The sequence below is a fragment of the Nothobranchius furzeri genome, chromosome 19, assembly GCF_043380555.1.
Source record: "Nothobranchius furzeri strain GRZ-AD chromosome 19, NfurGRZ-RIMD1, whole genome shotgun sequence".
Taxonomy (NCBI): Eukaryota; Metazoa; Chordata; class Actinopteri; order Cyprinodontiformes; family Nothobranchiidae; genus Nothobranchius; species Nothobranchius furzeri.
In genome coordinates this window covers 22,753,250-22,771,780 of record NC_091759.1, presented here as the reverse complement: position 1 = coordinate 22,771,780, position 18,531 = coordinate 22,753,250, and the positions used below count along the sequence as shown (strand labels likewise).

Genomic DNA, 18,531 nt, shown 5'->3' with positions numbered 1-18,531 from the left:
ATACACTTAAAATGCATGACTGGTAAATTAAAGCAAAAGTCTGTGAAGATAATTTAAACAAAGTTTATTAGGATTTTTCCATTTTTAAACCTCATCAGTACAGCGTCTGAGTTATTCAACATCACAGGAAAGCAAAAACAAGCATGACGCTGGGGTTCTTTTTAAGTTTTAGATGTTCCTTCATCTGGTCAGTAATCTAACTTGGTGTTAAAGGAAATTAGGATTTAAGAGTTCTGGTGGTTTTCTGGTTCTGGATCACACCGTTTCCATCTTCTGGACGGTTTCCTGGACAACCTCCAGCTTTAAGGGAACAACCTTCTCTGTCAGGACTGCTGTTGTTCCTGGACGATACTTGTATTTCATTTTCCTACAAGAAGGGGAAAGAAAGGAAGTAAATACTTGGATTGTGCATAAACATTTCCTCATGACTGAGCTTGTGAATCTAGATCTGTATTGTAAAATTGCTGCAAATGTGAGAATCATTCGTCAAAAAACCAGAATTTAATTCTAGCTCCACAAGAAAAACGCTCCTCATGTTTCTTGTTTGCATTTCTTTGAATAATGAATGTGATTTAAGAACAGGAGTGATGCGCTCGGTTCTCTTGGTTCTTGTGAAGACTCTAGCAGCAGCGTTCTGAACAAGCTGCAGCTGCTTCACAGCTTTTTTGGGATGACCAGTCAAAAGATCATTGCAATGGTCCAGCCTGCTGGAGATGAACACATGAATGAGTTTCTCTAGCTCTTATCTGGACATGAGACCTCTGAGTCGTGCTATTTAGAGATTAAATGTTGATCTAGTTATGGCCTTAATGTGACCAGTGAAGCTCGGTTCTCAATCAGTTATGGCACAAACATTTCTAACCTGGACTTCGACTTTATTCCTCTGGAGCCAAGCTGAGCCGTAACCTAAAATGTTATTTTAATGCAGCTGGTGCTGACCCACACTGATGCTGCTGCATGAAGCAAAACGTTTGTTGAGCTTTTTGTGGCGATTTAAATGCAATATGACAAAAAATGTGGTTGAAAATACAATAATAATTACAACTCAATCCAGAGAGCCAATAGTACAGACTCATACCTGTCATCTCTGAACTCTGACTCCTGGAAGGGTCTGCTGTAGTCCACTCCTCCTCTGGTGATGACGCAGATGTCGATGTTGTTTCCTGAGCCGAGGTCGCTCATGATGCCGGCGTGGATGGCAGCTCGCACCAGCTCCTTCGCCTTCTCCAGCTGAGACAAGGAAAGGTCAGGAAAAAGATCAAGCTGGTTTTTGCGTGTTGGTTTGATTGAGTAAGTTGTTTTCTATTTAGTTTTTAATTTAAACAGTAAGCTGTTATTTCACCATGTGTCAAATGTGTTACCTCCAGATCATGTCTGAAGCCATCTTCTAAAATCCCAAGAGCAGCAAGACCACCAGATCCTGCGTGAAAACAAAGCAGAAGAATCTGAAACCGACTGGATGTCATGAGTGTTAATTTGAAAATAAATTCACCTGCACAGGTAAATACATACACATCACAAAGACAGATGAAAGGTGTTTTAATGCACGTCACTGCAGAAACAACGAAAGGAGAAGATCCAACAGTGAATGGATCAAAGAAAAGACACATGAATCAAAGTTTAACACGTACCCATCGCTAGATAAGGCACCTTATCAACACTCCCATATGGACCCACTGTGTACAGGTGGTTCCCAGTACAGTCCACTCCTCCCAGTATCAGATTAGCACCAATCTGACCGTGATACCTGAGAAAAGACAGAACCTGGACACAGTCACACATATCTGAGTAAAGACATCCATGGATTTCTGAAACGATGTCTTCACTCAGAGCACGGACCTGTACAGCATCTCCTGTAAGATGTTCACAGCCATGACGACACGAGGATTCCTGCCGCTGTTCAGGGAGAAGATGCTGAGGTTGGATGAGAGAATATCTGTGGTTTTCTCTGTGTCTGCTGCTGTTCCTGCTCCACAACAACTAGAGATAAGCAGACAGAAGAATTAGGAAGCAGGAATGAAACAAACAAGTAAACAAAAAACATTTATTTTGTCAAAAAACAGAAAAAAGGACTGTGACCCAAATTAAAATAAAGAAAATGGCATTTTTTTATTATGTGTAACACTTTTTTCTCTCATAGATTCCAGTTTACACTCATGAAACTTACTATATATTAGGAGAAATGAAATGGATCTTTGCACACATCTTGTCAGCCACAACTTCACTGGAGGTGGCTCTTGTGTCGGCTCCCAGCACGACTCCATCCTGCGTTACACAAGCCAAGGGGATCACCAACATGGCCAAGAGAACATTCATGTGCATAATGATAAAATAACACCACAGACTCTTGAATTCACAATTTCAGCTAATAACAACAACTGCATACCAATACTTGTGCAGCTCTCTTGTAAAACTGTAGGCTTTTAATGTGGAAGACACACACTGTGCTTCAGTGTCAAACCATGATGGGTCAGCTGGATGTTTATCCTCTTGGACATTGAAGGTGACGAACAAAGAATAAACAATGTTTTCCAGATTTCATATCGAAGTCATCAAACAGGTAAGAGTGTCACGGTTTTTGTTGTTTAATGTGCTTTTTGTTGCTGTACTCACCTTGTACACCACTCCTGCGATGGTTGTGCCTGTTTTTAGAGGTTTTGGTGTTAGTCCCCCATCAAAAAGACCCTCTAGTGCTGCATTTCTGGACAGAAGGGAGATGGAGACAGGGAGAGGTGAGGGTAAAAGGTTAGTAACGGGTCGGTACTGACAAAAACTCAAGAGAAAATCGTTGTTACAGCAGGGATCATCAGATCAAAAAAACAGGTAAACAAGCAGGAGAAATTTACTTTCGCTTTTGATCGCAGTGAAACTGTAGTTATTCTGATGTTTTTATGTTGTTATTCGCTTAATAACAGAATCACCAAGTCATCATACATAAAAAAACAAGCTCATACCTTGCAGTGTTGTCAAAATTAAACCCAGCCGCCGGAGTTTCGAGGACATTTGACAGCGCCATGGATGCGTCTCGGTGCGTCTTTACGCGCCCCGGTGCGCCTGAGGTCGCTGTTCGGAGCGTCCGAAGCTGCTCGTTTCTTTCTTTCGATTTTAGAAAGAAAATGGAGAAACACTACACGGACTCACAAGTGAAAGGAGTCAGCACAGGGGTGAGTAGTTCAGCTTATTCTCATTACTTTTTTATGTTTTCAGTGTTTGTAAAGAGCCACAGAAGAAACGATTGTGCGTAAAGAGGTGGAACAATAACTGGACAGCTTCGGAGTGAAGCAGAAAATTCAGCAAAACTAATTATTTACCAGAGATTTAAAAATATTCCACCGTTAGGGGGTTCCGTGTTCATATTAACTCAAACAAATTACTTTTACTTTTTAATGTAAACCGCCGCTGTTAGAACTCAGAATCCCAGAATTCCTAGCGACGCACAGTTTTCATGAATGAACAGATCACGTGTAAACGTGCCTGTAAACACCCCCTCTCCTTTCTCCTCCTCAGACCACCATTATAGCGGCTGTCTTTGATGGGGGGGTCGTGATTGGGTCAGACTCCAGAGCGTCAATAGGAGGGTGAGGATGGAGTGATGGGGTGGATTCACGTACAGCAAGACTGCTGAGACGTATTCATCATTACAAAAAAAGTATTTTGCTGATAATATTTTTTATTAAAGGCTGTTTTTAAAATTCCAAATCGTTATTTAAACCTTCTGTTAAAAAAATTGAAGCATTCTGATGATTCCAGTAAGTCAAGTTGAACTTTCTACATCACGAATTTGTTCAGGGAATATGTTTCGTCCAAGACCATCAACAAGGTGATTCAGGTTCATGACCGGATCTTCTGCTGCATGGCTGGATCACTTGCAGACGCTCAGGCTGTCATCAAAACTGCAAAGTTCCACCTGTCCTTCCACAGGTACTCACACACCTGACATGTAAATCCACACATCATCGTAAACTCTAAGAATTAAACGTTGTACTTCATAAGCTGTCTCTCCTCTTTTTGCCTCTCAAACATTAAACTTTTACTAAGTTACGTTAAAGTTCTTTATCCTGTTTCTGGATCTGCTACAGCGTCCAGATGGGGGATCTTCCTCTGGTGATGGCAGCAGCGTCGGTCCTGAAGGAACTGTGCTACAAAAACAAAGAGGAGCTGCAGGCTGGCTTCATGACTGCAGGTTGGGACAGAAAAAAGGGACCTCAGGTAGGTAACAGGTGACACGACCCCTCCAGCATTTACCTGCACTACTGATGTTCTCCTCCCTCCCCAGGTGTACGTTGTGTCTCTGGGTGGGATGTTAACCAGTCAGTCTGTGACCATCGGCGGCTCAGGAAGTACTTACATCTACGGCTACGTCGACGCTAAATATAAACCCAACATGACCAGAGGGGAGTGTCTACAGTTTGCCACCAACGGTACTCCTAATGCACTCATTTATGTCCCAGAGTGTAAATGAACTCACAGTTCAGTCAAAAACGTGAAATAATTCTGAAAAAATTAAGAAGTTTAACTTTCTTCATTCATGAGTTTAATGACTTGTACTTGTGTGGGACTTTATGAAGTCCAAGGACTCCAAAGCGCTTTAGTCTACAGTCACTCTTGCACCCATTCATTCGTACACGTACACACACACACACACACACACACACACACACACACACACACACACACACACACACACACACACACACACACTTTTGTTGATGGATGAATAAAAATCTGAATATAGTAGAAATGTAAACTCTCACAGAGCATAAAAAGTACTTTGAATATTCAGAAGAATAAATCAAATAAACATTAATAATTAACTAATAAAAAATCACTTTGAGGCATATTCATAAAATTCTAAGTGTATTTGTGTTCATCTTGACCCAAATTTTCCTTCTCGTGTCTCCATCTGTCCACAGCTCTGGCTCTGGCTATGGGCAGGGACAACGTCAGCGGGGGTGTTGCTCACCTGGTGGTGGTCACAGAAAAAGGGGTGGAGCATGTGGTGGTACCTGGAGACAAGCTGCCAAAATTTAATGATGAATGATCGTTTAACATCCTACTTTTGACGTATTTAAGAAGCTTTTCCTAAAGTTGTTTTGCCACATTTTTAATTAATGATGTTTCCTGTTTTAGATCTGATACTCAACAGCTGTCACATTCAAACGGTTAGACAAATAAAATCAGCTCTCTGCAAATAATACAATAGTGAGACTGTTTTACTATGAAGTGATCAGGTGAATTCATGCAGAAATGTTTCCACATGTTCTGTGGGGAGAATAAAAACTTTTTTATTGTCTAATTGTGCTTATTTGTATTTAACTTCAACACAATTAAAGATTTGTTGAAATGATTGCTTTTGGAAACACATTTTACAGTTTTTATTAATATTGGAAAAGGCTTTTTGCTATTGCACTTATTAAATGATTTAGCCATCGAACAGATGGTTGATCTGCTTCCAGAGTTTTGCGCAGCAGCGAATCAGACGGGCTGTTCCACCTCAGAGGAGGGACCATTCTAACTTTCAATTTCGGTTTAACGCCACGAAAAGTAAAATGGAGTCCGTTTGACTGTAGAGCTGATTTATTACTGAGAAAACGCGGACAATAAAAACATATCTAAGTAAACATTTTCTATCCGGGTGTCCTCCTGCGCGTCTCAGCCGGATCGTCGCTGCCATGTTGGGAGAAGCGGAGCCCCAATGGTTGTCAGAGGAGGTGAAAACAGGGGTAGGTCAGATGTTTTTATTGCCTCTGAAGAGTTTCTGTGTGCACCGTGTCTTCAGACATGAAATCATTCATGGTAGGCACAAAAATATACACATGAAGACATATTTTGTTTGTTTCAAGACGACCATTATTGCCATAGAGTTTAATGGTGGAGTCGTGCTGGGGTCTGATTCCAGAGTGTCTGCAGGGTGAGTTCATATGCTTTTCTACATGTTTCAGTACTAGTTGTTCAGGTTTTATATGTACAAATGTGTGTTTTAATGTCTCTGTTCCCTCCTCTCTCCATCCAGAGCATCAGTGGTCAACAGGGTGATGAACAAACTGTCTCCACTCCATGATAAGATCTACTGTGCTCTGTCAGGATCTGCAGCAGATGCTCAGACCATCGCTGAGATGGTCAACTACCAGCTGGATGTCCACAGGTTATTTTCACTCCTCATTGTTCCTATAGCATCCTATCAGAGTGTGCAATAAACTTCTCTTTGTGGGGGCTGCATGGTGGCAAAGTTAGCAGCTGAAAGGTTGCAGGTTTAAATCCAGCCTTTCTGCTTGGAGTTAGCTTAGCCTCCCCATGCAGTGTATGCTCCGGGTTCTCAGGTTTCCTCTCACAAACATTCATGTTAGGTTTATTAGTGCTTCTAATCCAGGGGTGCCCAGTCCTGGTCCACCCACCATGTTTTTCCTGCTCCAACACACTTCATTTCAGTGGCTGAACCACCTGTTCACCAGGTCATCATCCAGAGAAGCCTGATAATCTCCTACTTATTAAAATCAGATGTGTTGGAGGCAGGAAAACAACTAAAACATGCTGGATAGTGGCCCTTGAGGACCAGATTTCCCTATCCCTGCTCTAACTTGTCATGTAGCTGTGTGTGTCATTTGCCCACTTGTAGCCCATTGGCGGAGTGGTGACCTGTCCTAGGTGTCCCCCACCTCTCACCTGGTGACACCAGCTCCCTGCAGCCCTTTAAGAGGTCCTTCACTGAGAAACCATGTTCTAATGATTATTTTTTATTCTAATGAGTCACTGAGTATTTCAGGCAGGCTGAACATGAGAATAGTCTCCTACACCTATCTCCTGCATTGGCTTCTGATAGAAAACAGACGGTGAAACTCTAGGAGTAGAAAATCCTGACAGATCTACGTCACATTGTCACTTAACATTCATGGACTCACCCATCTTGACTCATGACGGGGAAGGCTGTTGTTGGGTTAACATCCAGGAAACAGCAGAGAACGTCTCGGCTAGCAGCGACCCGTTAGCATTAGCAACTCCACCATACAGCAGAACTCCTCCAGGCTTGTGTTATTTGTGGAGATAAAACATCAACGTTGCAGAGCTAACACAGTCAGGTAGAGTCGTGTTGCTGTTAGCCAATCAGAGAAGAGATGTCCCAATATCAGGAAATAAGACTCCATATCCTGTCTCAATCCATGCTGAAACAGGAGCATCTGAGTTTACCCCCGAGTACGACTTACATCCATTACTGCTACAGACCTCTGCAAGGAATTTAATCACTGGTGTCAAATCCTCATCCTCAAGCTCACCATCCTGCATATTTTTTACATTTCTTCAACACCAGATCTTTAGACTTCTGTAGAGCTTGATTACCTGCTGAACAGGTGATTGATTCAGGTGTAATGTAGCAGGGAAATGACTAAAACATGCAGGTCAGGGGTCCTCTGCTACACATAACGCATTCTGGCAATAAAATGGAAGCATGATGTTTTTTTTAACAAATCAAACAGAGCTCTTCACCCATTTGGCCAATTGGGTGGGTTTTTATAGGTTAGATGTCCGCCCCCGATGGTTAGCGAACACCTGAGTTAGCTTTGTTCTGCTCTTTATGCTGATTCTGCTTTTCCCGGGATCCACAGATTGCCTTTTCTTGTTCTTTTTCCTTTTCCTCACAGATTTAGCTTTTCTCATTTTTATGAATTTTTTTGTCATTTTTTTATTTCTTTGTTTTTGATTAGTTTTGTTCCTGAGTTAAGTTTTTAATTATCACAAGTAATATCGTCATCGTAATATTAATCACTCTTATCACATATCGCAGGTTTTCCTAATGTCGTGCAGCGCTAGATTTGATTTAGCTAAATTTGTTCAAACGCTGTTCTCCAAAAATGTTTAGGCTTTGTTAAACATGAACTAAACTGGACCAAAATCACGTTTTAATATAAGAGACTGGAACTCCCCCAAGCTCAGTTATGTACTTTATTTTGAAAAGTGGATTTTGATATTTAGCATTTTAGATTGTATGTTCCAGGAGATTATTTTTAAACCGAAGATGTTTTCTGTCACCTGCATGTGAAACACAAACCAACATAATGTTTGTTACAGTAGCACTAATCTTATATCTCCTGTCAGCACTGAAATAGATGAGGACCCTCAGGTTTGCTCTGCTGCCACTCTGGTGAGGAACATCTCCTACAAATACAAGGAGGAGCTGTCGGCACATCTGATTGTAGCCGGCTGGGACAGACGAGGAGGAGGACAGGTCTGTGAACTCATGCTGTAGCCTATTAGAAAAAAGTTAATAATTAATATTAATATCTGATCTTTTAAACTGACTCTGAGGTTAAGACCACTTATGGAGTCTGCACAGGGCTGTTGATGCTCATGTTCTCCACGTACTTGTTCCCTTTAACCTGCAGGTGTTTGCTACTCTGAACGGCCTCCTGACCAGGCAGCCGTTTGCTGTTGGAGGTTCTGGCAGCTTCTATGTTTATGGCTTTGTTGATGCTGAGTATCGGAAGGGGATGTCTAAAGAGGAGTGTCAGCGGTTTGTGGTCAATAGTACGTTGTCTCCTCATGGCTTTGGTTAAACTACAAAACCAGATATTCTAATGCTATTGGTGGCTTTAACAGCAAAAGCTTGTAGATCTTACAAGAATCCATTTTCCCTCTTCTCCTCCCTGTAGCTCTGTCGTTGGCGATGAGCCGTGACGGCTCCAGCGGAGGCGTGGCCTACTTGGTCACCATCGATGAACACAGCACAGAGGAGAAAGTCATCCTGGGAAATGACCTTCCCACTTTCTTTGATCAGTGACTAGTTTTTACCTTCACTGGATCATTTAGTTTTTATGCACAGCACTCCACCAATTCAAGCTTTTGAAATATAAACGGAACAAATCAAACATTCATTCTAATAAAATGGAAAAAACAAAAACTTGCATTTCTCTGCTGTTAAATAGACTAAAACAGGTCAGAGTCAATGCCACAATTACATTGTCTCTATAGCTGCTCTGTTTAATTTCAATTCTTATTTTTTTGTGGAAAATTTCCCTAAATATGTGGTGGTGACCTACAGTCAGTGATATCTGGTTGCAACTATTTTCAACTACTATGGACCCATTTCTCACCCAGCAAGGAAATTAATAGAAAGACTGAATACATGTAGCACGTCTGATTCTGCAGGTGAATTTCTGATGGTGGTTTTGGGATGAGATCCCAGATCAGAGGGAAAGCACTGAAGTCGCCTGAAAATGAAACTGAAAGTGAGTTCGGACCAAACTGCAGTAACAGAGCAGGTCACAGGAGGACGGCTGCAGCTGAAAATGGCAGGAAAAGCTGTAACAACGAGCCACAAACTCCTCGCTCTGATTTTAGCCGTTTTTATTGACCTTTCCTTCTTTTACGCATCAGGATTTGTAGAAATCAACCGCGCGTTTGGGAACCTGGTGCGTCTGTGGATCTTTGCGGCTCTGCGATGGTCGGCTATAAGTTTTACTGGTCTTCTGATACTCGGAGACCTCACACCGGTTCTGATTCGGTTCATAACGGTACACAGCCTGCTTCCGGCGGTGTTGGAAACCGGGACCAGGGCGCTTCACCGCGAGGAGAGCCAGTGTAGCCAGGTGGTGGATGTGCGTTGTTGGATGGTGTTTGCTGGAGCGTCTCTGGGTGCTGCGCTCTTCTGGGAGATCACCATCCCGGACACCGATGAGGAGGCTGAGAGTAAAGAGCAGAAACACAAATCCAGAGTCCTCCTCATGAGAGTCCTGCGTCTCTACAAGCCAGATTATCCTCTGCTGTTTGGAGGTGTTGTCTTCCTGTCACTGGCTGCTCTATGTAAGTAAACATGGTTCACAACATATGTAAACCCAAATGTAAATGAAAATAATCAAGTATATTGAGTAGCGACACTCATAAATAAATAAAAAGTTTTTAGAACTTAAATGTGTTGAGTTAGTTCAATCTTCTCCTTGTTTTGAGTACATAGAACTCAAACGTTTTAATTAATCTGAAAAAATATATATTTTTAGTGTCGAAGAACAACTTAACTCGAATGAGTAAAATGAACTAAAAATAATAATTTATAATTTTGTGTTTCTATATTATTCTATTCATCTTTATGTCAACTTAAAGTGTGTCTAATAAACTGACTTAAATTTCTTAAAATATTTGTGGATCTATAGGAAAAAACAAGCACAAACAAGCAATTTTGGTGGATTTCAGTCACAACAAAGAACTGGTGGGTGAGGTGCATTGTGGGTAGTTATGTTTTTAGTTATTTTGTTCTATTTTGGGGTGTTTATGCATGCTTATTGTGGGGCGTTGTTGTTCTTAGTTATTACTTCATTCAGTGCTGAAAATGTGGTGCTACTTTTTATATCATGTTGGCACCATAAGTGAGGAGGTTGGTCAAAGGAATGACCACACTGTGCCGTTCCATTTACATTAATACTGTGGTGTTTCACACTGGATGTTCTTGACTTGTCTTTGGATGCTTCACTCACTGGCTGGGTGTGTGAACCGTGCTGACAGCAACTTACCTTGGTTAGTGCAATACAACATTTTTTGAGTGATGTCAACTTACCAAGTTTGAGTAAAATTATTAACATTTTAAGTACATTATCCAAATAAGTTTAAAAATGTGGAAGATCTTGAGTGAATTACTCCCTAATTATAAGTTGAGGAATATCAATAATTTTAAGATAACGTTGAAATAATTTAGGGCAACTGCAAATGTAATTTATATTTTTTGTAAACTTAAAATATTTAAAAACATCACTTAAATATTTTGTGTAATCTGTTACAAAACGATTTTTGAGTTCTGTGAACTTATTAAGGTTTACAGTGTATTTATGTTTAAACATATTACAAAGTTGTAATTTATTTGAATTCAGTAGTTTTATTGCATATTTTAGCATTTAAATCTGAGTTAAGAGAAAGGAGCTGAGCTACTGGTTTTGTTACTAAGATGATGATGATGATGATGATGATGACATGTTTATGATAATGACCACTGCTGTCATTTTTCAGGTGAGATGTTCATCCCATTCTACACAGGCAGAGTCATCGACGTCCTCGGCAGTCATTACCAACTAAATGAATTCCTTTCTGCGCTCCTCTTCATGGGACTGTTCTCTATGGGAAGGTGTGAGATAACGTTTTATCCCAACATTTATCTTTCAGCGAGCGTTTATTTAATCCAACTCACTTCCTCTTATACCATCTATAGCTCTGTGAGTGCCGGCTGCAGAGGGGGGGTCTTACTTTGTGCCATCAGCTCGTTCACATGCAGAATCAAAGTGAAGCTGTTTCAGGCTTTGACCAAACAGGAAATTGGATTCTTTGAAACCATAAAGACTGGTAAGCATGTCACGTTTTCAGCTGCTGGAGCACAGAGCAACACAAAAAAAGACAGTTTAGGAGAAAATCTTTGTCTTTGCAGGTGAAATCACATCCAGGTTGTCTAAGGACACGACTCTGATGGGGAGAACGGTGTGTCTGAATGTTAACGTGCTGCTGAGGACTTTTATCAAGACGGTAGGGATGATCTCCCTGATGATGACCCTCTCATGGAAGCTCACCTTCCTTGTACTGATGGAGACTCCTCTCACTGGTCTCATACAGAACATCTATGATACACACTACCAGGTAACATCATCTAACTGGAAATGCAGGTTTAAAAGCTGAGCAGTACTCTACATTATAAACACGTGGTTGTTAATCATGAGATGTTTCAGTAAATGTGTGTTTCCCTTTGCTTCCTGCCTCAGAGGTTGTTCCAGGCCATGCAGGACTCCATGGCTCGTACAAACGAGGCCGCAAATGAGGTTGTGTTTGGTATCCGGGTGGTTCGGAGTTTCAACACAAACAAGCATGAAGCTGAACGCTATGATGAACGATTAAACGAGACACGTTCCCTCAAGACTCGCCGAGACATTGTGAGGGCAGTATACCTGCTCGCACAGAGGGTGAGAAGTTTTTATGTGTGTTTTTAGGAAATCAGACGATGTTTAGACGGTAATTATAAATAACTTGTTTTATCTGAATGTGTTCATATGTCCGTAGTTGACAGGTTTGGGTATGCAGGTCCTTATTTTATACTACGGCAGACTTTTTATCCAGAAGGGACAGATGACCACTGGAAGCTTGGTTTCCTTCATCATCTACCAGTCAGATCTAGGCGGCAACATCAGGGTGGGTTAACTACGATGCTGTTGGCCGAGTATTTCAATGAGGACGAACTGCAGCCATTAGAAGTTCTAATAAATATGTATAATATACACCCACACAGCATAATCCAGTGATATTTAACAGTTGTTTCCCATTTTAATACAAATGGAGTCATTTTCTTTTTATCTAAAGATAAATTATTTAAAGAGACTCTTATTAGACTCAGACAACAACGGCTTGCATGTGCTGAGAACTTACTGTGTGCTCACTACTGCGTGAATAAATCACTACTGAGGGAGAATAAACCTAAAATGTTCTCAGTACAGACAGAAAACCAGCTGACATCCCATAATAAGTCTAAGTGGCTTTTAAACCAAACCCTTGATACCCAACATGTTTGTTATCTTAGACACTTACCTATATCTTCGGTGACATGCTGAACTCAGTGGTGGCTGCTGGGAAAGTTTTTAACTATCTGGACCGAAAACCTGAGATCAGCACTGATGGAGAACTCAAACCGGATCAGCTGAGAGGACGCATCAGCTACTGTGGGCTCAGCTTCGCCTATCCGACAAACCCCAGCAAAACCGTGCTGCAGGTGAGACAGAAACCCTTCATTTGGATGTTTTCTGGGCAGACCTTACAGCAAATCTCTTTTGTTTCAGGACTTTTCCTTGGAGCTGAAGCCAGGTCAGATGACGGCTCTTGTGGGTCCATCAGGAGAAGGAAAAAGCACGTGTGTGAGTCTGCTGCAGCGATTATACGAGCCTCAGGGTGGAGAAATCCTGCTGGATGGACAACCGCTGAAGTCTTACGACCACCACTTCTTCCACAAGAAGGTATTTAGACACTGATTTTATTTCAGGATGAGAATTTTGGTTCTTTCAGTTTAAAATTGTTCTGAATTCAGCAAAACAATAATGTAGAAATACTGTGAAAGAAGCTGGAAGCACAACAAGGAAACCTGCAGACTTCCTTCTTAACCATATGTTCCTTTTTAACTAAACAACTACTATAACTTTTATTTTTAGTGGGTTCTGTGATCAGAATGGACCTAAAATATGTAGAAACAATGTTATTTTGTATTTCTGAAGCCTAATGAGAGTGCGTCTAACAGATAGCAGTGGTGAGCCAGGAGCCTGTCCTGTTTTCCGGCTCCATCAGAGATAACATCACCTACGGACTGAATGACTGCTCGATGGAGGAGGTTGAGGACGCAGCTGGAAAAGCCGACGCCCATGATTTCATTCAGACACTAGAGAAAGGCTATGACACAGGTGAACCTGTCAACCGCCTCTCTCTTCCTGTTTTACCTGTCGGTGGGCAGAAGTAACTTAGCCAAACTGAGGAAAGGTGGATGGATAAGTTTATCAAGATGGTGATAAAAATATCAAATGTGACTTAAATGTTTACAATTTGCAGAATAATAAAGAACAAATATACACTTGTAATGTTCTTTGAGGGTTTTGGGTCGTAATTAGCCTAATTAGCCTAGCCTAGCCTACCACTTTTGTAACCTATTAGCCTCGTGGTGTGTTTTAATGTGCTCTATGGATGGAATTATCTTTTTGCATCAGTTTGACTCCTAATTTTGACACATTTACCCTCAGACTTAACTTGATAGTGTTTTGTTTTATTACACAGAGGTGGGAGAGGGCGGTGGCCAGTTATCTAAGAGCGAGAGGCAGCGGATCGGCATCGCTCGAGCTCTGGTCCGACAGCCAAAGGTCCTGATTCTGGATGAAATAACGAGTTCTCTGGACACTGAGAGTGAAAATAAGGTACTCTAAATGTATTTTTAAGATATTTGTAAACATTAATGTTTCTCCATCTGTGCTAATCAGAGTGTAGAGTTCAGGGTAGTGAAGAAGTCTTTTAGTCTGTAAAATTAGAGTAAAAACTAGGCTTAAGAATCACCCACAGGCGCGCAGATAGGGTGGGGGATGGGGGGATCTGTCCCCCCCAGATTCAGATCGACCCCGATCCGTCCCCCGCACTAAGGCCAGAAAGAAAACAAAATCGGAGGTTAAGCGCTTGAAGCTCCTTTTTCCAATTACATTGAATGCAGCATGACGTAAACAAACACCGACTCCAGAGGCGCCAAAGTGGTTGCTGCTAGGATGCAGGATGAAGCGAAAAAGGCAAGCAACGATTACTGCGTATTTAAAAAAGACCAACAGTGTAAGCAGGCGGGACCGATCTGTCTGTTTATGCGTGTTGGTTCTAGTTTCACTACGTTGTTGTCAGTGTTGGGACTTACTCGTTATCAGTGCCAAAGCCTCAATTGCTGACTTTAACAAGTCTCATCTACAAATATGATCCTCATGAAGTTACTACTTTACACCAGAAGATAGTGGAGATGTGGAACCTTCAGGCTGAGCAAAGTTTGGGAGTTTTTAGAGTTTGAAAATCGCCTCCCGCCGCTGAGAGGCTCCCAGTCGGGGAGAGGAGGAGATGTGCGCAACATGAAGGGCGCAAATATTAGATAAAACATATAATTGCCGGCAGGTCTGGTCTTTGTTGACTGATCACTTTGTCTGGTAATGACCAACTCTGATTATGAAGCAGAATATTGACTCTGATGAAGAAATTCACTCATCCAGTCGGGGAAGATTGACGCTGCTGCAGCATCAGACAGCTGGTGCTGCACGAGAGGTGTGTGTGGAGTTTACAAGCTCCAAACGTCGGGTTTGGTGTTGGTTTAGCCTTCTCTGGGACGTGATGGATGTAGAAATGATGGTAAAACACAGCAAACGTGACAGACGTAGCAACAATGTAAAAAAAAGCTGTAAAAAAGAGGCAGATGCTGATGCGTTATATATGGAAGTCAAGTGTGTCACATAATCATAAAAAGTAAACTATAAAACTTAAAAAGAGCTTTATATATTTATATATAAATTAAAACTTTCCAAATATAATGAAAATTTCTAAATTATGTAAAAATACGAAGGAACATCCGTTGGTCAGGCTGAAAAGTTTGGGAACCACTGCTCTAAGTGATGAGTGAATATTGATTTTTTAAAATAAATTTTATGTGCAGTTTTTTAGGGCTTTTATGTTTTCTGTAAAGATTGGTATGCTGAAAATCATTTAGTGTTTTGCATAAAGCACGAGGTTTTGGTTAGTAATTGATTGGGAGAATAACAAATGACTGACTTGGATAGTGTTGATCAGGCAGAGCTTTGTTGCATAAACACATATATAAAAGTGTTAGTTTTGTTGTAAACCATTGGATGAAATTACACAAACTGACTGAGCTCTAGTTAAGGCTCTTACAATAGTTTGTGTATGTGTACGTGTGTGCGTGTGTGTGTGTGTTTGGGGGAAGGTACACTGGAACTTTGTCCCCCCCCCCCAGCTTGAAAATCTTACCTGCGCCCCTGACCTAAAATGTCATAGTTGTAAAAAGTCTCTTTTTGTCCATTTTTAAATAAAAACATTATCAACAGAATATAAAATGTCTCATAAAACATTTATTTTAACTGGTTTTGCAAATATCCTTTATTAATGAATGAAAGTGTCATTTTGAGCTGCTGAACACTAAATGTTTTCATATTTGTTACTAACAGTTTTGCTTTTATTTGTATGAGAATTCATGAAATTATTTACATAAATGTTAACTCCAACATGTTTAAATGAATTCTGAGAATCAGTGAAAGAAACCAGGCGGACATAATAAAATGATCCTGATCCTGCAGATCCAGCAGGCCTTGGCCAGCTGCCTGGACCAGACTCTGCTGGTGATCGCTCACCGACTGAAGACCATCGAGAAGGCCAATCAGATCGTCGTGGTCGGGGGAGGCAGAGTGAAGGAGCGAGGAACCCACGAGGAGCTGATGGAGCTGAAGGGGAGCTACTATAAACTCAGGGAGGAGCTTTTCACTCAGACAGACTCACCCGTCGAGGCTTAAGAGAAGCATTCTGTGTTTCTGGTTTTTGTTAATAAAGTTTTGTATGAATAATAAAAGTTTATTTATTTTAAGGATCAAGTTACATTCCTGTCACTTTCTTCCTGTGTGATCATATTGTTCCATTTCAAAAATGTCTGAGTTCACTGAGCATTCATTTGTAATCAGAGGGGTCAAAGGTCATGGGTGGTGCATCTCAAATAAAACATTAACTAAAAGCTGAAACCTCTGACTGTTTCCTTTATACGGTAATGTTTTTAACATCTGGTTAATGATGAAGAAAATATTTGATCAACATCAGTTCAGATGAACTTAGATTTATTATTTTCTGTTTCAGTTTGGCAAAAAAAAAAACCTTAAATCATGAATTTATTATAAGATGAAAACAATCAGATGTTTTTGTCCAGAACCTTTTTCATTGGCTGAGCTAACACATGGTTTTATATCCAATCGTCAGAGTTGAATGCGTTTATTCTAGTTCTGGTTTTAAGCATCAACATATATACGGTTTTAATATATAAATATAATATAAAATATAATTAATATAATATAATATATGGTTTTAAGCTGCCCTACTACCAAGGGCGCCCCCAAGGGGTGGCCATGGCCACCCCTAAAAAATTGCTGCCCCCCCCCCCCCCCCCCAGGAAAAGCCAGTGTTCACAAATCATATTAATGTTCAGTCAAACCATATATTAATCTTGTTTGATCAAGACATGATTGTTAAACAAAATAAAAATATTACAATTAATGAGTAAAGAAAAAATCAGTATAAAAAAATACATATGTTTCTGCTGCTCACTATTTAAAAAAAGTTTTTATCTCCATGTGTTTTTGTGAACACAGCAACAGGTGAATAAACTTAAAAAATGTTTTTTTTATTAAATTTGGGGTAAAATGTTCAATAACTAAAATGTATTTTTCTAAAATTTTTGTGTTTGTAAAATTTAACTTAAATGTTTTGGATACGGTGCAATGCAGTACATTGCCACAGGCTAAATACTCCCAGAGTTACCACAAGGACCAATTTTGTGTGCCACCCCAAAAATTTCTTTGGCCCCATCTGGCCACCCCTATCAAAATTGGCCACCCCTATCAAAATTTTCTGGAGGCGCCCCTGCCAACTACATTCTGATGCAGCAAATGAAAATGAAAGAAGCTTTTATGGGTCTGGTTTTTATTATAGCTCTATAATAAAAGCTGGAAAGTACTGGAGTATCAGCGTTGCTGTGGAGCATTGGTACCTCTAACAGAAACACCTGCAGTGTTTCATCAAACCACGTCTCCCTCTATCGACTAACAACGAGCTCAGCTTTGACATCTTTCGGCGCCATTTTGTAGCAAAATGCTAAACACCTTCAAAATGGAGGCTGGAACCGACTCTCTGATTTTAAAGTCTTTTCTTCTCACACTGGTTTTATCATCTTCACCTGCACCTGAGAGGGTTAGGGGTAGATTTGGTGCAAGAATTTAAACAGCCTCACGAGTTATTTTCTGCATGATTACACAAATTAAACATGCTTTTAAATCCGTATTATGAAGCAATACTTTTATGTTTGCATCTTTATATTTTCCCCGTTTGGGTTGAGTATTATTGGCTGTGCATGGGTTAAATCCTTCAACTCTCCTGGGTGCCCTAATAAAACGGTTTTCTGAATCATTTGGATTTCAGGCTCAGAGACTCCCAGCAAGATCATGATCCACCTACTTGGCACAAAGTCAACGCCCTCACCAGCCGCCATCTCGGGCTGATGTTCTGACATGAATACAAAATGGCGGATCCTGCAAACAGGAAGCAGAAGAAATAAATAAAAGGGGTTCTAATGGGTTTCTGCTTAGCAACAGTTTAAAAACGAGACTCGGATGATTTTGTTGGTTGTCGTGGTGAACCTGTTAATAATAAATGTGTTTCTGAGGCTTTTTCTGTACCAGTTCTGCGCCACAGCCAGGCTGGGAAGCCCCGACTCTTTTCTTTCACTTTCTGTCTTCTTCTTGTTGTGTAATCAGAAGCAGCCGAACTCAGCCAAACCACAGACACACCTTAAGTCCTGTGATTGAATCCTGCACACGTTTTTATAACCTTTTCATTTGTAGTGTTTGTTTGGGGAACATTCTGGATGCCGGTCACTGAGGAACCACTAAAACTTCCACTGGAGAAATAAGAAATGGAAACTTGAGAGTGTGCTGCTCTGCTTCTGTTGTTCGAAATCAGCTTTAGCTATTTTATCTTGTGATACTCATTTCTGAACCAAGAGAAGATAAACCTGAGCTTGTAGGTCAGTCTGGTGTGTGATCTGAGGTGTTTCCCTCAGGGTGGGGGTGTGAGGGGTCACTAGTGATGGCCTCGATTCTCCTAAAGCAGCAGGATGTGGAGATGTCCTCCGGGGTGGACAGACGGCAGTTTCCTGTCCTCAGCTGTGGAGCCTGTGTACCTCACACCCAGACAGTGTGTGAACACACTCTCCACAGAGGAGTGGTAGAAGGCAGGAGCAGC

The 18,531-nt window shown here is 40.9% G+C and overlaps 4 protein-coding genes across 5 annotated transcripts; 3 read left to right on the top strand and 1 right to left on the bottom strand.

Moving 5' to 3' along the window:
• Positions 1–49: 49 nt before the first annotated feature.
• psmb13a (proteasome 20S subunit beta 13a) lies at positions 50–3,072 on the bottom strand. The gene is made up of 8 exons (XM_015974017.3): positions 2,955–3,072; positions 2,614–2,701; positions 2,168–2,265; positions 1,840–1,980; positions 1,632–1,747; positions 1,362–1,420; positions 1,079–1,230; positions 50–367 (listed from the first exon to the last, which is right to left on the bottom strand). The coding sequence occupies exons 1-8, from the start codon at positions 3,014–3,016 to the stop codon at positions 256–258; spliced, it is 828 nt and encodes a 275-aa protein (XP_015829503.3). The 5' UTR covers positions 3,017–3,072; the 3' UTR covers positions 50–255.
• On the top strand, positions 3,022–5,293 carry psmb12 (proteasome 20S subunit beta 12). The gene is made up of 6 exons (XM_015974020.3): positions 3,022–3,164; positions 3,508–3,578; positions 3,790–3,921; positions 4,080–4,209; positions 4,277–4,421; positions 4,914–5,293. The coding sequence occupies exons 1-6, from the start codon at positions 3,117–3,119 to the stop codon at positions 5,039–5,041; spliced, it is 654 nt and encodes a 217-aa protein (XP_015829506.3). The 5' UTR covers positions 3,022–3,116; the 3' UTR covers positions 5,042–5,293.
• A 209-nt stretch (positions 5,294–5,502) lies between these two features.
• On the top strand, positions 5,503–8,893 carry psmb9a (proteasome 20S subunit beta 9a). Its single transcript, XM_015974022.3, has 6 exons — positions 5,503–5,723; positions 5,844–5,911; positions 6,014–6,145; positions 8,092–8,221; positions 8,379–8,520; positions 8,646–8,893. Exons 1-6 carry the CDS (start codon positions 5,673–5,675, stop codon positions 8,771–8,773), a joined length of 651 nt encoding a protein of 216 aa, XP_015829508.1. The 5' UTR covers positions 5,503–5,672; the 3' UTR covers positions 8,774–8,893.
• A 149-nt stretch (positions 8,894–9,042) lies between these two features.
• tap2a (transporter associated with antigen processing, subunit type a) lies at positions 9,043–16,258 on the top strand. 2 transcript variants are annotated; one of them, XM_015974013.3, is made up of 11 exons: positions 9,043–9,795; positions 10,990–11,104; positions 11,189–11,319; positions 11,402–11,607; positions 11,730–11,927; positions 12,025–12,153; positions 12,539–12,727; positions 12,795–12,968; positions 13,247–13,406; positions 13,774–13,910; positions 15,828–16,258. In XM_015974013.3, exons 1-11 carry the CDS (start codon positions 9,210–9,212, stop codon positions 16,038–16,040), a joined length of 2,238 nt encoding a protein of 745 aa, XP_015829499.3. In that variant the 5' UTR covers positions 9,043–9,209; the 3' UTR covers positions 16,041–16,258. The 2 variants fall into 2 exon arrangements, with proteins under 2 accessions (XP_015829499.3, XP_015829498.3); XM_015974012.3 differs by having other exon boundaries at positions 10,990–11,319.
• The last annotated feature ends 2,273 nt before the right edge of the window (positions 16,259–18,531 follow it).

What these genes read in the sequence shown, in the direction of transcription:
- psmb13a (XM_015974017.3), bottom strand. Translation starts at nt 3,016, where the DNA reads ATGGCGCTGTCAAATGTCCTCGAAACTCCGGCGGCTGGGTTTAATTTT. An exon ending in TTACAGGAGATGCTGTACAG is followed by an intron (nt 1,748 to 1,839) that starts GTCCGTGCTCTG and finishes GTCTTTTCTCAG; the next exon opens with GTATCACGGTCAGATTGGTG. An exon ending in GCTTCAGACATGATCTGGAG is followed by an intron (nt 1,231 to 1,361) that starts GTAACACATTTG and finishes TCCTTGTCTCAG; the next exon opens with CTGGAGAAGGCGAAGGAGCT.
- psmb12 (XM_015974020.3), top strand. Translation starts at nt 3,117, where the DNA reads ATGGAGAAACACTACACGGACTCACAAGTGAAAGGAGTCAGCACAGGG. An exon ending in TGAAAGGAGTCAGCACAGGG is followed by an intron (nt 3,165 to 3,507) that starts GTGAGTAGTTCA and finishes TCTCCTCCTCAG; the next exon opens with ACCACCATTATAGCGGCTGT. An exon ending in TTCCACCTGTCCTTCCACAG is followed by an intron (nt 3,922 to 4,079) that starts GTACTCACACAC and finishes GATCTGCTACAG; the next exon opens with CGTCCAGATGGGGGATCTTC.
- psmb9a (XM_015974022.3), top strand. Translation starts at nt 5,673, where the DNA reads ATGTTGGGAGAAGCGGAGCCCCAATGGTTGTCAGAGGAGGTGAAAACA. An exon ending in GATTCCAGAGTGTCTGCAGG is followed by an intron (nt 5,912 to 6,013) that starts GTGAGTTCATAT and finishes CTCTCCATCCAG; the next exon opens with AGCATCAGTGGTCAACAGGG. An exon ending in TCAGCGGTTTGTGGTCAATA is followed by an intron (nt 8,521 to 8,645) that starts GTACGTTGTCTC and finishes TCCTCCCTGTAG; the next exon opens with CTCTGTCGTTGGCGATGAGC.
- tap2a (XM_015974012.3), top strand. Translation starts at nt 9,210, where the DNA reads ATGAAACTGAAAGTGAGTTCGGACCAAACTGCAGTAACAGAGCAGGTC. An exon ending in CCTGTCACTGGCTGCTCTAT is followed by an intron (nt 9,796 to 10,989) that starts GTAAGTAAACAT and finishes GTCATTTTTCAG; the next exon opens with GTGAGATGTTCATCCCATTC. An exon ending in TCTATGATACACACTACCAG is followed by an intron (nt 11,608 to 11,729) that starts GTAACATCATCT and finishes TTCCTGCCTCAG; the next exon opens with AGGTTGTTCCAGGCCATGCA.